The following is an 18,494-nucleotide window of genomic DNA, read 5'->3' as shown; positions in this document are numbered from 1 at the left end:
AAAAACATCGACAAAAAGTCCTGTCATCAATGACAGAGGGGTAGCTCTATTCCGGATCTATACTTAACCGGCACGGAACGAATAGAACTGGTGTATACATGCCTGTGTGGTGCTGTTATGGGCAACCGTGACGTCATAGACGACACTGATGACGAACAAAGCCACCCAACGGCTCTCAGGTCTATTGCTCAGCAAAAATTTCCAGATTCCAAGCAGATGTCTGGAAATTCTAAGGTAAGAAATCTGCTGCTAGATGTCTCCATCAGATACATCCTTATTGTGTAGTTCCCATCAAGCCAGCAAAGATCATGTTTCTCAGCTTACCTCTATGGTTGTTACTTATGAGATAACACAGTGGTCACAAGAACAACAGCTTAGTGACTGCAATTTATCAACTCAAGGAGAATTTGGTTAAAAGAAAAGCCTGTAAGCAGATAGAGGGGTCAGAGGTGAAATAAGCTATGCAATGGATCTTTGAAAGAAAAGAGAAGACTATTTGGTAAGATTTGTGGCTAGGCTATGCAGATTCAGGCAGGGTTCGTTCAATCTCTTAGAATGTTTAAGAGATTACCTCACTTAGCAACTATAGATACATTTTTTTATTTGAGTCTCTAACCATACTCCTTTCTTTATCAAATGTTCACGTTTGGTGGATTGAAGCAGGTACAATTTTTATAAGCATGCTAGTGCTTTACAGTTCTCACAAAGATTGACAAGAACACCTATTTTTGGGAGGAGCATTAACCCCCTCACTTTCGCAATAAGAGACTGACATTTCACATTGATTTTTGGAAAGTGATTCTGGCTTGTAAAATGACATCAAAATGGTTCTTACTCGGGTAGGGACAAAGGGTGAGCGGGGAGAATGGTTGAGACCTCCAAGGTGTTTCTTTTGCGTGCCTGTAGTCTCGGCTTCTGAAGTGTATGGAATGTAAGGACTCGGAGCTGGCTGCGGCTTCACTATGGCTGTCAGCTTCTGACTTCCAGTTTCGGTACGGTTACCATGAGAAAGGTTAATTAAGGCACAACTTGGCAGTCGATAACCCCTTGACTGAGAACATCTACAAAGAAAACAGGGAAAATGTTTTGTAATTCAGCCTACAAACTGTGTGATAATTGACAACATGAAGAAAAGAAAACATAACCACATTTACAAATGTTCTAGTGCAGCCAATTATTCAACCCACGTGTCACTAGAGAAAACACACTGCAAACATTTATCCACACAAAGTTCACCAAACCTTATTGTCAGGCCTCCTGGGAATTCTTCATCAAATAATACTTCATAGAGGACGTCTGCTTCTCTGTCAGCTGCAGAAGACAGATAATAATAAGAATGACAAACGTCTCCAAATGTAGTATTGAGATCTTTTTTTTACAATTGTCACATGATCAGCGCATAAATATTGTAAAAGATACAAACCAAGAAATTCTCCAAAGCATTCAGCAGACAAAAACTAAGACAATACTGTATTAAATATCTTAATTGGGAAGTATAAAATATTTCGCAAGGTAATGGTACCTACTAGCAAACTCTGGTGTAAAAGAACTTTATTGTTTTAAAAGAAATTTACTGAAAACTGATCATTATGATCCAGAACTTGGACAACTGATAAATATGATCCAGAACTTAGAAAACGGATAATTATGATCCAGAACTTCGAAATCATTTCACAATGGAGGCCAAAAATAAGCAGCCCCACCTAGAGCAAAACATTCATAAAACAAAACACATTCGGCCTTTTAAAATAAAGACATTTGGCCCAATTACATTGGGCCAGATGCAGTGGCACATCTTTCAGTGTACTTGGTCTGCAGTTTGACATGCTCTCTCAGTACCTCTGCTACGCTAGTTTAATATGATTAGGACCTTAACAGGTGTCTTGTTCTCATAACTTGTCTCCTCCTCTTTTTAGAACCACTTTAAGTGGCTTAGAACAATTTTGCCTGCAGACAAGCATGTATCCCATAAATACATAAACAATGAGTGCTACAGCTTACTGCCCTTACTTGAGCAGCTCAAAAACCTGAAGATGAATGTAAAATGAAAAAAAACTTTTTCATTATTTTGAACGTTTATTTTTGCAATCTATATATTTTTGAAATGGAGCCCAAATTAATTGAAGTAGACTAAATACACTACTCGATCTCCCAGGTACCAGTCAATAACCATATAACAGTATTACATATGATTGGGGGCAGATAATGCATTCTGTTTTTTTTTGTTTTTTTTCAAAAGATAGATCATTATCAGGTGGTAACAAAGTAAAGGACACACAACCTTACTCCACTAAAGGAGCTTCAGAGAAATTACGTTAGCCTTGGATGCAGGTCTACAAGTGCCTGTCTGAAAATGAAGGGAAGGAAGCATACATCTGAATAAGAAGTTGTCTACCGCATTACACAGACAATTCACTCTTAAATTCCAGATAAAAATATTGGCAAACGATATGGCATAGACAGCTTACCAATTTTGAAAAACATTTAGAAAAAATGGCAATAGCCTCCCTTGTGTATATATGGTGAACTTGGCCAGAGTGTAAAAGTAACAACATGAAACCGTGGACCAAACAGATTCAGGTGATAAGCCTTAGGTATTAACTTCAGGACACCGCTCTATCAAAAAGTGGTGTGCTACAGAAACACAAGTTGCAAGTAAAAGTAGATCATTCGAGGAGTATACACAAAATTTCCAATGGAGGGATTCAGTAGTTTACAAGCTGTTAAAACACTCTTGTCTACTTTGTACACTGTGGAAGGCAGATGCACAAAGTCCATGGCTTTAAGTAACAAATGAACATATAGACTGCAACAATCTTTGGTCACTGAATTCATGAATAATTCAGATACAATCTGAAACAATGCAGAACTTGACCGAGAACAAAAGAGCTAAAGGCAAAAATCCAAACACAATGGGTGACATTATTCAAAAGTTGTTCAATAACACTTGGCTGGACAGCTGCTTTAACACAATTTTTATATGAGTAACTAGATTCAAGGAAGGATACTCATTTAATTGTTTTTTTTTATTATTAAATTAATGTAGTGTAAGCACAAATGGGCAGGAATGGGCAGGAATGGGCACAAAAGTGTCTTAAGTGGTTTCTGTAGGAAAGTACAATCTGCCTGACATGGTTACCCCCACTTTTTCCCTGTTGTTAGTAGGTTTTGACTGTGTTCACTGTGATCCTGCTAATGAGGACCCAGTGACTGTGCTCACACCCTTTAAACTTGGTTGCTTGGACCACAAACACCCCACATTTGGCATACTGGTGCCCCCTTATAATTCCCCAGTATATGGTAACCAGGGCATTGGGGCATCAGGGGTCCCCCATGGGCTGCAGCATGTATTATGCCACCCATGGGGAGCCCATGCAAACTGTATCTGCAGGCCTGACATTGCAGCCAGCGAAAAAGGGTGCATGCACCCTTTTCACTACAGGTCACTGCACCAGGTAACGGTAAGTCACCCCTATGGTAGGCTCTCCTAGCACAAAGGGCAGGGTTCAGGTACCTGTGAGTGAGGGCACCCCTGCATGAGCAGAGGTGCCCCCACGAACTGCAGCTACATTTTCATGGACTTTTTGAGTGCGGAGACACCATTTTACGCGTGTACTGGACATAGGTCACTACCTATGTCCAGCTACATAATGGTAACTCTGAACCTGGGTATGTTTTGTATCAAATATGTGGGAATCATAACCCAATACTGTTGCCTGTATTGGAAGTACGGTTCCATGCACTGTGGGGGCCTCCTAAGAGGACAACCAGCATTGCTCCTACCAGCTTTCTGGGGTTTTCCGGGCAGCTCAAGCTGCTGTCACCCCTCAGACGGGTGTCTGCCCTCCTGCTGCTTGAACAGCTCAAGCCCAGGAAGGCAGAACAAAGGATTTCGTTTGGGAGAGGGACACAACACCCTCTCCCTTTGGGAATAGGTGTTACATGGCTTGGGAGGGGTAGCCTCCCCAAGCCACTGGTATGCTTTGAAGGGCACATTTGGTGCCCTCCTTGCATAACCAGTCTGCACCGGTTCAGGGACCTCCAGTCCCTGCTCTGGAGCGAAACTGGACAATGGAAAGGGGGAGTAACCACTCCCCTGTCCATCATCACCTCAGGATTCGTGCCTGAGCTCCTCCAGATGGCTCCTTGATTCTGCCATCTCGTATTCAAGGTGGGCAGAGGCCTCTGGTAGCATCTGAGTGGCCAGGTCAGCCAGGTGACGTCAGAGCCCCCTCCTGATAGGTGGCCACCTAGCTAGGTGACCACTCCCCATTCCAGGGCTATTTAGGGTCTACCTCTTGGGTGGGTCCTCAGATTCGATGGGCAAGACTCCAGCAGGACTCCTCTGCACCGTTTACTTCTGGATACTAGAACCCCCACTGGACTCCACAGGATCCTACAATCAGCAGCAACAGCGACAACTCTGCTCTCTTACATTGGTTCTTCAGCTCCTTCCAGCAACTGCAACATTTCCCCGGCTGTGCATCCTCTGAGGGCGGCAAGTCTTGAGTCTGAACAAGAAGCAAGAAGGAATCTCCTTTCGAGTGAAGGATTCACTTCCCTGCATTCACAGGCACCAACTGCAATGACTAGCGGCTGCGTGGATCTCCTCTCATCCTAAGCTGCATGAATCCTGCATCACAGGTGGTGGTCTGGAATGGTCACCTTGGTCTTCTTTGCCAGCTGTCCATTTTTGGTGAAGGTAAGCCATTGCCTTCCTAGGCAGTACCGCATCCCTTGCAGCTACCAAGGCTTGCGGTCATCTCCACCAAGGGATCTTCAGGCTCCATGTAGCCAGTCCCCACCACTCTTCCCTGCGACGCACAGCCCTCTGCGTGCTTCTCCCGCGATGTAGGACCTCTCCTCAGGTGGGCTGAGTGGGCCTCTTTACGACTCCTGGGCTCAATGCCTGTGGATCTTTTGTGGGGGCTGCCTCATCTTCTTTGGATTCTGCACTGCTGACGGTCGCCTGGGACTACCCCCCTTCCATGGGTTGCGTCCCCACTGGACCTTGCTGGTCCCCAGCAGCTCAACGTTTCCTCCAACCGCAACATTTGCCTTTGCCAAGGCTTGTTTGTTGTTTTTCCACACCACAGACTAACTGCAATCCTTCATCCGGTGTGGGACGTCAACTGCATCACCCAGAAACTCTTCATCTACTCCAGTGCTGCATTGCTGACCGTATTTGACCAACTCCTGCATCCACAGATGGGTTGGTAGTGGCTCCTGAAACCACCGGACACTCCAACTGGAACTGGACTAGGTCCCCTTCTTTTCCAGGTATTTCTCTTTCAGGATCCCCCTTTTGTTGCTTGCAGTCTTGCCTGGGTCTTGCAATATACTTCTCTGATATCCTGTGGGTTGATTTGGGTAGAACCAGTAACTTACCTCTTTCCTCCTGGTTGCTAGGGGGTACTTCAGTACCTACCTTTGGAGTTTCCTAGTACCTCCAGCTCCCCTCTACCGATTCCACTTCCTTGGGTGGGGACTCAACCTTCGCATTCCACTTTCTTAGTATATTGTTTGGTCTTCCCCTAGGCCTTCAGTATTGCCTATTGCTTTTAATTTTTTTCTAGTACTTTTTATTCCTATTTCCTGATTGTTACTGTACAAATACAGTGTGTTTACTTACCTCATATTAGAGTATTGCCTATCTAGTATTTTAGTACTTGTGTCACACAAAAAAATGCCCTTATTTTTGAAACACTGTGTGGTTCTTTCATGTGTGTAAGTGCTGTCTGACTACAGTGGTATTGTATGAGCTTTGCAGGTCTCCTAGATAAGACTTGGCCGCTCATCCACAGCTACCTCTAGAGAGCCTGGCTTCTAGACACTGCCTACACTTTACTAATAATGGAATACCTGGAACTGGTATAAGGTGATAATACCATAGGTACTCACCACACACTAGGCCAGCTTCCTACAGTGTTCAATGGGAATGAGAGAGATCACATTTCATGATGCGAGTTAAAAATATCAACTGTTTCTTTTCTTAGGTTTTACTAACTTTATTAAGTGAAATAAGGGGTACATTTGTTAAAGCAGAGCAGCCAAATAGCATCTACCACTGTTACAACAGTGCAGCCAAATATAATCTACCAAACAGAAAGTCAAAAAAGGTAATGAAACTCATAGTAGTGTATCTAGCTGATACATCTCAAAACATTATCTAAGATACAATGTTAGTTTCAACTCACAACATAAAATCCTTTTAGAATTCTATGCATCTGTTACTGAAGCATGTATAGCCAGACTGGTCTGCCCAAAACATCTTGACAGAGAAAGACTGAATATTTCTCATGACCTTTTATGGTTATTCTGGAGAATCACCTACATTCTTTCAATTAACACAATTACACTATACCATGTGATTTGTTATGCAACAATTTTGTAAGCATTTCACTACTGAAAAGTTGATGAAAAAACTGCAGGTGTCTGTTCGGAAAGCACTGATGCAAATTCTTAAGACTAGATTGGGGGTGGCAAATATATTTTAAAGTTTGAGGAGAATGCAAATCTCCCTTGCAGCAAATCCAGAACATGGATGGCAAATTTTACACAGTGATAACAAAATAGGAAAGCTGGACAAAGTTAACAAGAAAGTAAAGCAAAAGACTAGTTGAAAAATCAAGATGATATAGGTGATAAGTGAAGCGACATCATTTGAATCATAATTTTATCAAACAAAAAGGACACCATAAGACAACTGTTTATATAAGACTTACTGATTATGGTGATATGCTCCCATTTAGCAGCCATTGATAACTAATTGGTAATTAATGAATAGTCAGGTATTAGACTTAAAATGACTAATGATATTGAAAATTTAGAAAAACAAGCCAAGTTTTGTATTCCACCTCAGAAACATGTATGTGTGCACCCAATGTGGGGCATGGAAGGTCATTCTCAAAAAGAAATGTTAGAACAAATAAAGAGACTCTTTATGGTGAGTTACGCCACTATTCTTATTCAAACATAAAACAAAAATGTTTGGTGCGCACATTGGTTTCCTAAAAAGAATAAACATATATATACAGTGAAATCAATCCGTTAATTCTAAGTCCAGAGAAGAAAGTTACATTTTCTCACAGAAAAATAGGGAGAACATATAAGGAATACTAAACTAAAACTCTAGCCTTTTCATTTTAATTGAAATCCCCAGCTTTACTCATATGTTGTCTAAAATAATTTAAAAATACTTGGGCTGGATAAACTGTATCTCTGGGAAAACTTAATTACACAGTTCAAACCATCCACTAGTATGCATATGCTGGGACACGTTGTCAGAGGCAGGACTTCCAAGTACTAGGTGTCATTAAAGGTTCTCAAGGATGCAGAGTAAACTTAGCTTAAACTTAAATCTAATGTGAGGAGCAGGCTGACCTGAAATGGGTGGCTTAGGCTGCATATTTAATCTGTGTGGTTGAGATTTTAGAAAGTGCAGAGATGGAGGTCAAGATAAAGTCCCCTGGGTTATGTTTTTTAAATTGATTTTGTGATATAAAAAATGCCTTCCCTTCTAGACATTCACCAGTCTGGAAGACAATGAACGTATCATTAAGAAAATGTTGCCTTATAGAAATTAGAGTGCAAGAAATAACATGATGAATCAATTTAGATAAAGTGTCTCCTTTGAGATTTACCCAAAGTGCAAAATACACAAGGGAAAACTCAGGCACTGTATACAACAAATAATGCATTTGTTTCACATGAGCTTAGCCAAAAGGCTGAGAAGCTATTAATAATGCATCTGTTTCGCCACAAGAAACACATTTGGGAAATGTAGGAAGTTGGCTCTGTATATACTATTTCAAAGTAAGAAATAGTGTGCACAGAGTCCAAGGGGTCCCCTTAGAGGTAAGATAGTGGCAAAAAGAGATAATTATAATGCTCTATTTTGTGGTAGTGTGGTCGAGCAGTAGGCTTATCAGAGGGTAGTGTTAAGCATTTGCTGTACACACACAGGCAATAAATGAGGAAAACACACTCAAAGACTTACTCCAGGCCAATAGGTTTTTATATTGAACAATATCTTTTTTTAGTTTATTTTAAGAACCACAGGTTCAAGATTTACAAGTAATACTTCAAATGAAAGGTATTTCACTCAGGTATTCTAGGAACTTTGAATAATCACAATATCATGTACAGTCTTTGTATAAATGGCAATAAGCTATTTTAAAAGTGGACACTTAGTGCAAAAATCAACAGTTCCTGGGAAGGTAAGTAAAGGTTAAGTTCACAGGTAAGTAAAACACTTACAAGTCTCAAAGTTGGGTCCAAGGTAGCCCACCGTTGGGTGTTCAAGGCAACCCCAAAGTAACCACACCAGCAGCTCAGGGCCGGTCAGGTGCAGAGGTCAAAGAGGTGCCCAAAACACATAGGCTTCAATGGAGAACAGGGGTGCCCCGGTTCCAGTCTGCCAGCAGGTAAGTACCCGCGTCCTCAGGGGGCTGACCAGGGGGGTTTTGTAGGGCATGGGGGGGGTCACAAGCAGGCACAGAAAGTACACCATCAGCGGCGGCCGGGTGCAGAGTGCAAACAGGTGTCGGGTTTTAGATATAAAGTAATGGGGAGACGCAGGGGTCTCTTCAACGATGAAGGCAGACAGGCACGGGAGGGGGATCCTCGGGGTAGCTACCACCTGGGCTAGGCAGACGGTCACCTGGGGGTCACTCCTGCACTGGAGTTTGGTTCCTTCAGGCCCTGGGGCTGCGGGTGCAGTGTTGGTTCCAGGTGTCAGGTCCCTTGTAACAGGCAGTCGCGGTCAGGGGGAGCCTCTGGATTTCCTCTGCAGGCGTCGCTGTGGGGTTTCAGGGGGGTCGTCTCTGGCTACTCACAGGCTCGCAGTCACCGAGGAGACCTCTCTGAAGTCTTGGTTTTCCACAGGTCGAGCCGGGGGCATCGGGTGCAGAGTGGAAAGTCTCACGCTTCCGGCGGGAAACGTGAAGTCTTTAAAGTTGTTCCTTTGTTGCAGGAAAGTTGCAGATTGTTGAACAGGGCTGCTGTTCACAGGAGTTTCTTGGTCCTTGGTTGCAGGGTGGTCCTCTGAGGCTTCAGAGGTCAATTGTCCCTGTTGGATGCGTCGCTGTTGGAGTTTTCTTCGAAGTTGGGAGACAGGCCGGAAGGGCTGGGGCCAAAGCAGTTGTCGTCTCCGTCTTCACTGCAGGGCTTCAGGTCAGCAGTCCTTCTTCTGGTTAAGGTTGCAGGAATCTGGTTTCCTACGTTCTGGGGGCCCCTAAATACTAAATTTAGGGGTGTGTTTAGGTCTGGGAGGGCAGTAGCCAATGGCTACTGTCCTTGAGGGTGGCTACACCCTCTTTGTGCCTCCTCCCTGAGGGGAGGGGGGAACATCCCTAATCCTATTGGGGAATCCTCCATCCACAAGATGGAGGATTTCTAAAAGTAAGAGTCTCCTCAGCTCAGGACACCTTAGGGGCTGTCCTGACTGGTGGGTGACGACTCCTTGTTTTTCTAATTATCTCCTCCAGCCTTGCCGCCAAAAGTGGGGGCAGTGGCCGGAGGGGCAGGCATCTCCACTAGCTGGGATGCCCTGTGGCGCTGTAAAAAAAGGGGGTGAGCCTTTGAGGCTCACCGCCAGGTGTTACAATTCCTGCAGGGGGAGGTGAGAAGCACCTCCACCCAGTACAGGCTTTGTTCCTGGCCACAGAGTGACAAAGGCACTCTCCCCATGTGGCCAGCAACATGTCTGGTGTGTGGGAGGCTGGCAGAACTAGTCAGCCTACACTGGAAGTCGGGTATGTTTTCAGGGGGCATCTCTAAGATGCCCTCTGGGTGTATTTTACAATAAATTGCACACTAGCATCAGTGTGCATTTATTGTGTTGAGACGTTTGATACCAAACTTCCCAGTTTTCAGTGTAGCCATTATGGTGCTGTGGAGTTTGTGTTTGACAGACTCCCAGACCATTTACTCTTATGGCTACCCTGCACTTACAATGTCTAAGGTTTGGCTTAGACACTGTAGGGGCATAGTGCTCGTGCACTTATGCCCTCACCTGTGGTATAGTACACCCTGTCTTAGGGCTGTAAGGCCTGCTAGAGGGGTGACTTACCTATGCCACAGGCAGTGTGAGGTTGGCATGGCACTCTGAGGGGAGTGCCATGTCGACTTAGTCATTTTCTCCCCACCAGCACACACAAGCTGTGAAGCAGTGTGCATGTGCTGAGTTATAAGACATGCTGCAGCCCTTAGAAACCTTCCCTGGCATCAGGGCCCTTGGTACCAGGGGTACCAGTTACAAGGGACTTATCTGTGTGCCAGGGCTGTGCCAATTGTGGGAACAAAGGTACAGTTTAGGGAAAGAACACTGGTGCCAGGGCCTGGTTAGCAGGGTCCCAGCACACTTTCAATCATAACTGGCATCAACAAAAGGCAAAAGGTCAGCGGGTAACCATGCCAAGGAGGCATTTCCTTACACTTTGATTGAAGGTTTTTATTTTAAGGTTTTGTTTAAAAAAATTAAAAATTAAAAATTAAAAAAATAAAGCACTCTTAGCCTGTTTTCTCGACAGTCTGCATTACTGTTTACAAATGTATATATTATGTTGGTATTAAAATTCTCTACTAAAGTATTATTTTTCATATATTTCACATATATATGTATGTGTGTTTGTATATGCTCCGGGGTCCCTGCACGTGGACGGGAATATTCAGTATTTATGACCATTGATGAGAATCCCCTGGAAGAGAGGTATTTGCATCAGATCTATTTAGAGGCCTTTGCAGTGTGCACCCACAGGAAGACTGGGCGACAGAAAACAAGGACACAGTCCCACAGAAGTGAATAATGAAAGAACTGGGGGCGAGTCAGCTATGTCAGCAGGTCCCCTGGCCCGGCATGCGTTTTAAAGAGGGGTTTATGTGGCAATCTCCCTGTATTCCCACAGGCACCATTTGTCTCTGAAGAGATCTCTGTAATCGACAGCGACCACAGCGCACAATGCTAGTGAGAGTAATGACTGCAGGCACTTACTTTTGAAAACTTTATCTGCACAAGGAAAAACAACTTCATTCACCCCCTGTGATGCCCAGCAGCTGTTTCAACCTGAATTCTTCAGGTTTTAACTTAATATTTATATCGTGAGGTAAAGATGGTGCCCTGCCAAGAACCAAAAAATGCACCTTTTGAGATTGTGCATGAACTCAGCATGAACTATTCAGCTCCCGTTTTGTTTAAAGGCAACCCCAGTGTGTGTGAGTGTCTGTTAATTTGGCCACTTCACACAATGTTTGACCTTGGGCTAACAAATTTGTCTCTCTGTATTTTGACCCCACACTTTAAATCTGTGGGGTTCTGTTCTACACCTCTTGGAGGCATTATGAAATATACAAAGATAGCAATTCATTCACACCATAGCTGCTCTCACTGGCTTTTAGCAGCCAGCTTGCTGCTCCCATGCTGAGACTTCTAGGGATCTTGGTGCCATGTGCAGATGCTGTTACTGAGGGAAAGTGATATCCAGCCATGACTTACATTCACAAATTTTAAAGCGAGGCCCTGAAACTCCTCAATGGAGAAAGTAGATATTTATTTGGAAGGCATGCTGCTCTGACAGGGTAGAGCAGTGTCAGGGCATAGCTCTGCAGTTAGAGAGAGGCACAAACAGATTCAAAGAGTGGGACATTTGGTGGTTTCAGACCCTTGGGAAATCCCCCACTGTATCCAGAGGCTGGGGACATTACATGCTTCGCCACGAGGGCCAGTGTCACTGGCACAGTTCTGCATAATTACTATGTAAATGATTCCCAAGTACATTCACCTTATGTAAATGTCTCTTTGGTGGATGTGCCTCGTGGACAAACGCAGGACACCACTGACACTAGTAAGTCCCTCTGGTCTGATTCGGCAGTGGGCTCAGCACTGAGGCAAACTCCACCACCTCTGCTTCTACAGAAACTAAGCTGTTGGGAGCAAGTTTCAAAGTGAGCGTGCCTCGAGGCTCGTGGAGTCACGACCGGAAACAAAGGCTCCACTGACGAAGACGGTGTGGTATTATCTGTGAACAAAGATCTACACAAATGTACCAGGGCATTTCACAGTTGTACATTCAGCTTGTTGCTAGAGCATTGGCATGCCTCACATCTTCTAAAATAGAAATCATTTTTAATGTGTAATAACACAGTACAGGAACACATCTGAGATGGCTTACATTGCCTGTAACCTTAAACAGCTCTTGAAACGTTTGTGGCACAATAAGCATTTGATTGAGGTGCCTATTCACAAATGTAGCTTCCAATGTTCAGTCGGGCTGTTGTGTAGCTCATGCCGCAGTTTCGGTCACATGAGTGCCATGATCTTTCCCAACTTCGCATTATTTTACAGTTCAATATTTCCAGTCACATACTAGATCGGAAGCAGAGCTGGTAAAATAGCTTGCACGTTAGTGCATTTGATGTAGAAACCAGCGTGCGATCTGCAAATCCCATTTCTGGAATGCAAGGATGTTTTCAATGACTGAACATTAGACAGAGAGTTTCAGCTCACGAGTCCCCAGCTTGTGCCAACTTAAGTGCTTTAAATTATCAGATGCCCTGTACATGCACTCCACATCTCGTTGGGACTAAGGGAAGACAGTACAGCAATGCCTCGTTCCTGCTCCCTACCAGGGTGCTATCGAGTGCAGATGACATCTGACTGACTCTTGACAATCATTACTTAAGGCACGTGAGGCAAATGGAGCGGAGTCACTCGGCTTCGTGAACCCTTGCGATAAAGCCTTGAAGAAACACTGAAGTGCCAGTGATCATAAGTCTCTTGACATGTTGTTCCGAAGTTTGCAGCTCTAAATGTAATGCCACATCCTTTCTCCAAAACAATTTTTTTTTTTAGGGTTGTGTAGCAATTGTATTGCTCTTCAATCTCTGGCAGCAGAGCACCCAGGAAAATGTGCTGCATGGTTAAACACTTAGGTCTCAAAAGCGAGACCTACTGGCTATGGCAATGCTTGTTATTGTGTTTTAATGAATGATGATACTGTACTGTATGTGGTTTTAAAGGATTTTCTGAATCTGAAATAACCTTTTGATGATGACGATGAAATTAAAATGAAGTTAGCGTGAGGTGAAAGAGGCCAAAAGTATAATTAAATTGGATCTGTTTACTGAGTACTCATTAAGAAGCAAGAGGGTTTGTGAAACACATTTTGGCCCAGTATTACTGAATACATTTTGAAAGAATAATTGAGTAACTAAGATGTTTGCCCATCAAGGACTCTTGAATTGCTGATATGCACAGTACTCTTTAGCTTTTATTTAAGTATACTTATTTTTTTGTTAATCTTGACCATTTCTACTTTCATTTTCACTTCTTTTTACTCGAAGCTTAAGATGGATTGGACTTTTAAGCATAAATGCTCTATTCCATTAATCTCTTGCTAAAGATTTGTTCCCTCTTTTTTCAATTATTTATTTGTTGGTATTTTTGTTTCTGATAATTAGTAACATCCTGTCTAATTTCTTATTGTCATATCAGTTAAGGTTCCTTGATGTGGATAGTGATGATCTCTATAAACAAGCGCAACCCATTCATGCATATCTTTGCTTACCTCCCTTAATCCCAATAACAGTTCCTCTAAGTCCAATAGGAACGGAAAAGCCATATCTCACATTGACTACACGGTCAAAGAGTCGGTATTCTGCATCTCTGTCAGGAACAACGCCATGATGTTGCTCAAGGGGCTGCCAAAACCATAAAAATTAATATAAATTCAGATTTAATAATTTGAATTGAAAGGCATTCATACACAAGTTATGACTAGCTGGTCAGTAAGCAAAGAATAAGTTACTTACCTTTGGTAACGCTTTTTCTGGTGGATACAGTATCTAACTGAGGATTCCTCACCTTTTAAATACCCCCAATGTGACCGCATTCGATGAAAACTTTTCTCCATAGCTCAATACGTGGCCAGAAGAAGCCCTCGGCGGTGTGCTGACATCAGTTTCCACCCACTTTTTTCGTGTCTTTGAAGTGAACATGTGAAATCAACATCACGAGTACAGCATCATGTTGCAAACTTAAACCAAGGATTTACATTTAGACACATTATATACATACAATGCAAAATACACACACAATATTCAAATAGATTTCGTTTTGGTATGCACAGACAAGCAATGGGGAGGCGGGAATGTTCAGTAAGGAAACCACAGGTAGATACTGTCTCCACCAGAAAAAGCGTTACCGAAGGTAAGTAACTTATTCTTATGATAGATACAGCTACCTGTGGATTCGTCACCTTTTGAAGAGAATCCTGAAGCAGTCCTGCACTTGGTGATGGGTACGCGTCTGTCTATAGCAAACAAAAAGTCCTGTAAACCAAATAGACACATTAACGGTCCCTGCTCACCTCATAATCTAAGCAATAATGCCTTGCGAAAGTGTGGAAGGAGGCCCAAGTTGCAGCTTAACATATGTCAACCACTGGCACACCTCTACCCAAAGCAGAAGTGGAAGACTTAGCCCTAGAAGGAGTTCGCTCTTATACCTTCAGGAAGCTCCTTGTTAGCCACAGCGTAGCAGATCTTTATGCACAGGATGATCCATCTGAACAATGTGCACAGCCTTGCCATTTATCTTGCCTATGTAGCCAACAAACAATTGATCGTTCAGCTGGATATCATGAGTTCTGTCCACATAAAAGCTAACAGTCCTTATGGAGTCCAATCAATGAAGCCTTTTCTCCTCTCTAGATGGCCGTGGGGGAGGACAGAAATCAGGAAGGGTGACAGACTGACCCAAGTAGAAAGGAGTAACCACCTTTCCCAAGAAAGCATCCCTGGTTCTCCATACCAACTTATTTGCATAGAAAGTGTTGTAAGGAGGCTTTACACTAAGGACCTGCAATTCGCTGGCTAGCCTAGCAGATGTTATTGCCACCAGGAAAACTGTCTCAAAAGTAGGTAACCTCAAAGGACAACTATGTAAGGGTTCAAATAGAGAATCAATGAAAAAATTATGAACTTAATTAAGATCCCATTGAGGCATTATAAACAGAGTTGGAGGATACTGTAAGGAAATGCCTCCTTGGCATGGTTACCCCCTGACTTTTTGCCTTTTGTTGATGCCAGTTATGACTGAAAGTGTGCTGGGGCCCTGCTAACCAGCCCCCAGCACCAGTGTTCTTTCCCCAAACTGTACCTTTGTTCCCACAATTGGCACAGCCCTGGCACCCAGATAAGTCCCTTGTAAATGGTACCTCTGGTACCAAGGGCCCTGATGCCAGGGAAGGTCTCTAAGGGCTGCAGCATGTCTTAGGCCACCCTGGAGAACCCTCACTCAGCACATGCACACTGCCTCACAACTTGTGTGTACTGGTGGGGAGAAAATGACTAAGTCGACATGGCACTCCCCTCAGAGTGCCATGCCCACCTCACACTGCCTGTGGCATAGGTAAGTCACCCCTCTAGCAGGCCTTACAGCACTAAGGCAGGGTGCACTATACCACAGGTGAGGGCATATGTGCATGAGCACTATGCCCCTACAGTGTCTAAGCAAAACCTTAGACATCGTAAGTGCAGGGTAGCCATAAAGAGTATATGGTCTGGGAGTTTGTCAAACACGAACTCCACAGTTCCATAATGGCTACCCTGAAATCTGTGAAGTTTGGTATCAAACTTCCCAGCACAATAAATGCACACTGATGCCAGTGTGGAATTTATTGTAAAAGGCACCCAGAGGGCATCTTAGAGATGCCCACTGAATACCAGTCCGACCCCTAGTGCTAGGCTGACCAATTTCTGCCAGCCTGCCTCAAAAAGACGAGTTTCTGGCCACATGGGGAGAGTGCCTTTGTCACTCTGTGGCCAGGAACAAAGCCTGTACTGGGTGGAGGTGCTTTTCTCCTCCCCCTGCAGGAACTAACACCTGGCGGTGAGCCTCAAAGGCTCATGCCTTTTGTTACAGCACCCCAGGGCATCCCAGCTAGTGGAGATGCCCGCCCCTCCGGCCACTGTCCCCACTTTTGGCAGCAAGGCTGGAGGAGATAATTAGAAAAACAAGGAGGAGCCACCCACCAGTCAGGACTGCCCCTAAGGTGCCCTAAGCTGACCCCTGACTTTAGAAATCCTCCATCCTGAGATTGGATGATTCCCCCAACAGGATTAGGGATGTGCCCCCCACCTTCCCTCAGGGAGGAGGCACAAAGAGGGTGTAGCCAACCTCCAGGACAGTAGCCATTGGCTACTGCCCTCCTGACCTAAACACACCCCTAAATCTAGTATTTAGGGGCGACCCAGAACACAGGAAATCAGACTCATGCAACCTACAACAAGAAGGACTGCTGACCTGAAAGCCCTGCAGAGACAACGGAGACAACAACTGACTTGGCCCCAGCCCTACCGGCCTGTTTCCAGACTCAAAGAACCTGCAGAGCGAAGCATCCGACAGGGACCAGTGACCTCTGAAGCCTCAGAGGACTGCCCTGAACCCAAAGGACCAAGAAACTCCTGAGAACAGCGGCACTGTTCAAAAACAGCAACAACTTTGCAACTTTCTTGCGACTTTCAAAGACTTCACTCTTACCACCCGAAGAGTGAGACTTCACACTCTGCACCGGACTCCCCCGGCTCGAGCTCCAGAGAATCACCACTGCAGGGAGGACTTCCAGGCGACTGCAACCTCATGAGTAACCTGAGATGACCCACCTGGACCCCCACAGCGACGCATGCAGAGAGGATCCAGAGGCTCCCCCTGACCGCGACTGCCTGGAACAAAGAACACAACGCCTGGACCAAGCACTGCACCCGCAGCCCCCAGGACCAGAAGGAACCAAACTCCAGTGCAGGAAGACCATCAGGCGACCCTCTGCCTAGCCCAGTCGGAGGCTGGCCCGAGAAGCCCCCCTGTGCCCTGCCTGCCCCGCTAGAGTGACCCTCAGGTTCCTCCAGTGATTCCTATTGAAACCCCGACGCCTGATAAGCACACTGCACCCAGCCACCCTGTGCTGCTGAGGGTGCGTTTTGTGTGCCTACTTGTGACCCTCCCCACAAAAGTGCTCTACAAAACCCCCATGTCTGTCCTCCGAAGACGCAGGTACTTACCTGTTGGTAGACTGGAACCGGAGCACCCCTGTTCTCCATAGGCACCTATGTGTTTTGGGCCCTCCTTAGACCTCTGTACCTGACCGGCCCTGTGTTGCTGGTGCGGTGACTTTGGGGTTGATTTGAACCCCCAACGGTGAGCTGACTATGCCCAGGAAACTGAACTTGTAAGTGCTTTACTTACCTCAGAAACTTAACCTTACTTACCTCCCCCAGGAACTGTTGAGTTTTGCACTGTGTCGACTTTTAAAATACCTTATTGCCATTTTAACTAAAACTGTGTATGTTACTGTTCTAATTCAAAGTTCCTTACTTACCTGTGTGGAGTACCTTACATTTTATGTATTTCCTTCAAATCTTGAATCTTGTGGTTCTAAAATAAATTAAGAAAATATATTTTTCTATACAAAAACTATTGGCCTGGAGTAAAGTCTTTGAGTGTGTGTTACTCATTTATTGCCTGTGTGTGTACAACAAATGCTTAACACTACCCTCTGATAAGCCTACTGCTCGACCACACTACAACAAAATAGAGCATTAGAATTATCTAATTTTGCCACTATCTTACCTCTAAGGGGAACCATTGGACTCTGTGCACACTATCTCTTATTTCGAGATAGTATATACAAAGCCAACTTCCTACAGATACCTATTAGTAAGTCCCTTCATAAACTTTAGCACCACAGAGGACTTAAAAATGGAAGGTTGGTCAGGCAAACAAAGGAATGCTGAAAGGGTTGACAAATAACCTTTAACTGTTACCAGTGCATATCCTTGTTGCACTTTAAAAATCACAAAACGTAAAATGTCAGACAAATGGGCTTTTATGGAGTCAATATTATTTTCTTCGCACCACTTTACAGACCTAGCCCATCTGCCAGGATAAACAGTTTTGATGGAGTCTCGCCTGAACAATAACATCCACCATGTCAGGGGGGAAGGAAAAAGAACTCTGGTTGCCCGCTCAATCTCCAGGCATGAAGGTGCAGGCACCTTAGGTGTGGGTGTAGAACCTGCCCCTGTGACTGCAAGTGTCAGTCTTCCCTGTGAGAGAGAGAAAGAGCAGAGGGCACAGTGAGAGGTGAAGTAGGTATGTGTACCACACCCCTCATGGCCAATCTGGGACTATTAATATGATTTGGGCCCGGTGTTGGTGAATCTTCCTCAGAACCCAAGGAATCAATGGTATTGGGAGGGGGGGGTGACGTGTAAAGTGGCTGGGAGCTCCAGTCCAATTGAAATGCGTCCCCCAGTGCTCCCTGCCACGGATACTAAAGGCTGCAGAATGACGGGCAGTGCGCATTCTCATGAGTGGTGAACAGGGCTATCTGAGGGTTCCCCCCATAGCCGGAAGATGTGCAGTCCTACCTCCGGAGACACCACTCGTGATCGGGTGACAAAAGCAGGTTGAGACTGTCCGCATGTACTTTCAGAAC

At 44.6% G+C, this 18,494-nt stretch overlaps 1 protein-coding gene across 1 annotated transcript in view; it reads right to left on the bottom strand.

Annotated features, from left to right (window-relative positions):
* The window catches only part of XRN1 (5'-3' exoribonuclease 1), an 838,379-nt gene that overhangs the window by 419,819 nt on the left and 400,066 nt on the right, over positions 1-18,494 (bottom strand). Inside the window, exons 29-31 of the mRNA XM_069213922.1 lie at positions 13,566-13,698; positions 1,242-1,311; positions 836-1,061 (exon numbers count right to left, since the gene is read on the bottom strand). Coding sequence (XP_069070023.1) covers positions 836-1,061; positions 1,242-1,311; positions 13,566-13,698 — 429 coding nt within the window. The remainder of the gene's footprint in view (positions 1-835; positions 1,062-1,241; positions 1,312-13,565; positions 13,699-18,494) is intronic.

The sequence above is a fragment of the Pleurodeles waltl genome, chromosome 11, assembly GCF_031143425.1.
Source record: "Pleurodeles waltl isolate 20211129_DDA chromosome 11, aPleWal1.hap1.20221129, whole genome shotgun sequence".
Classification (NCBI taxonomy): domain Eukaryota; kingdom Metazoa; phylum Chordata; class Amphibia; order Caudata; family Salamandridae; genus Pleurodeles; species Pleurodeles waltl.
This window is presented reverse-complemented; position numbering and strand designations above follow the sequence as displayed.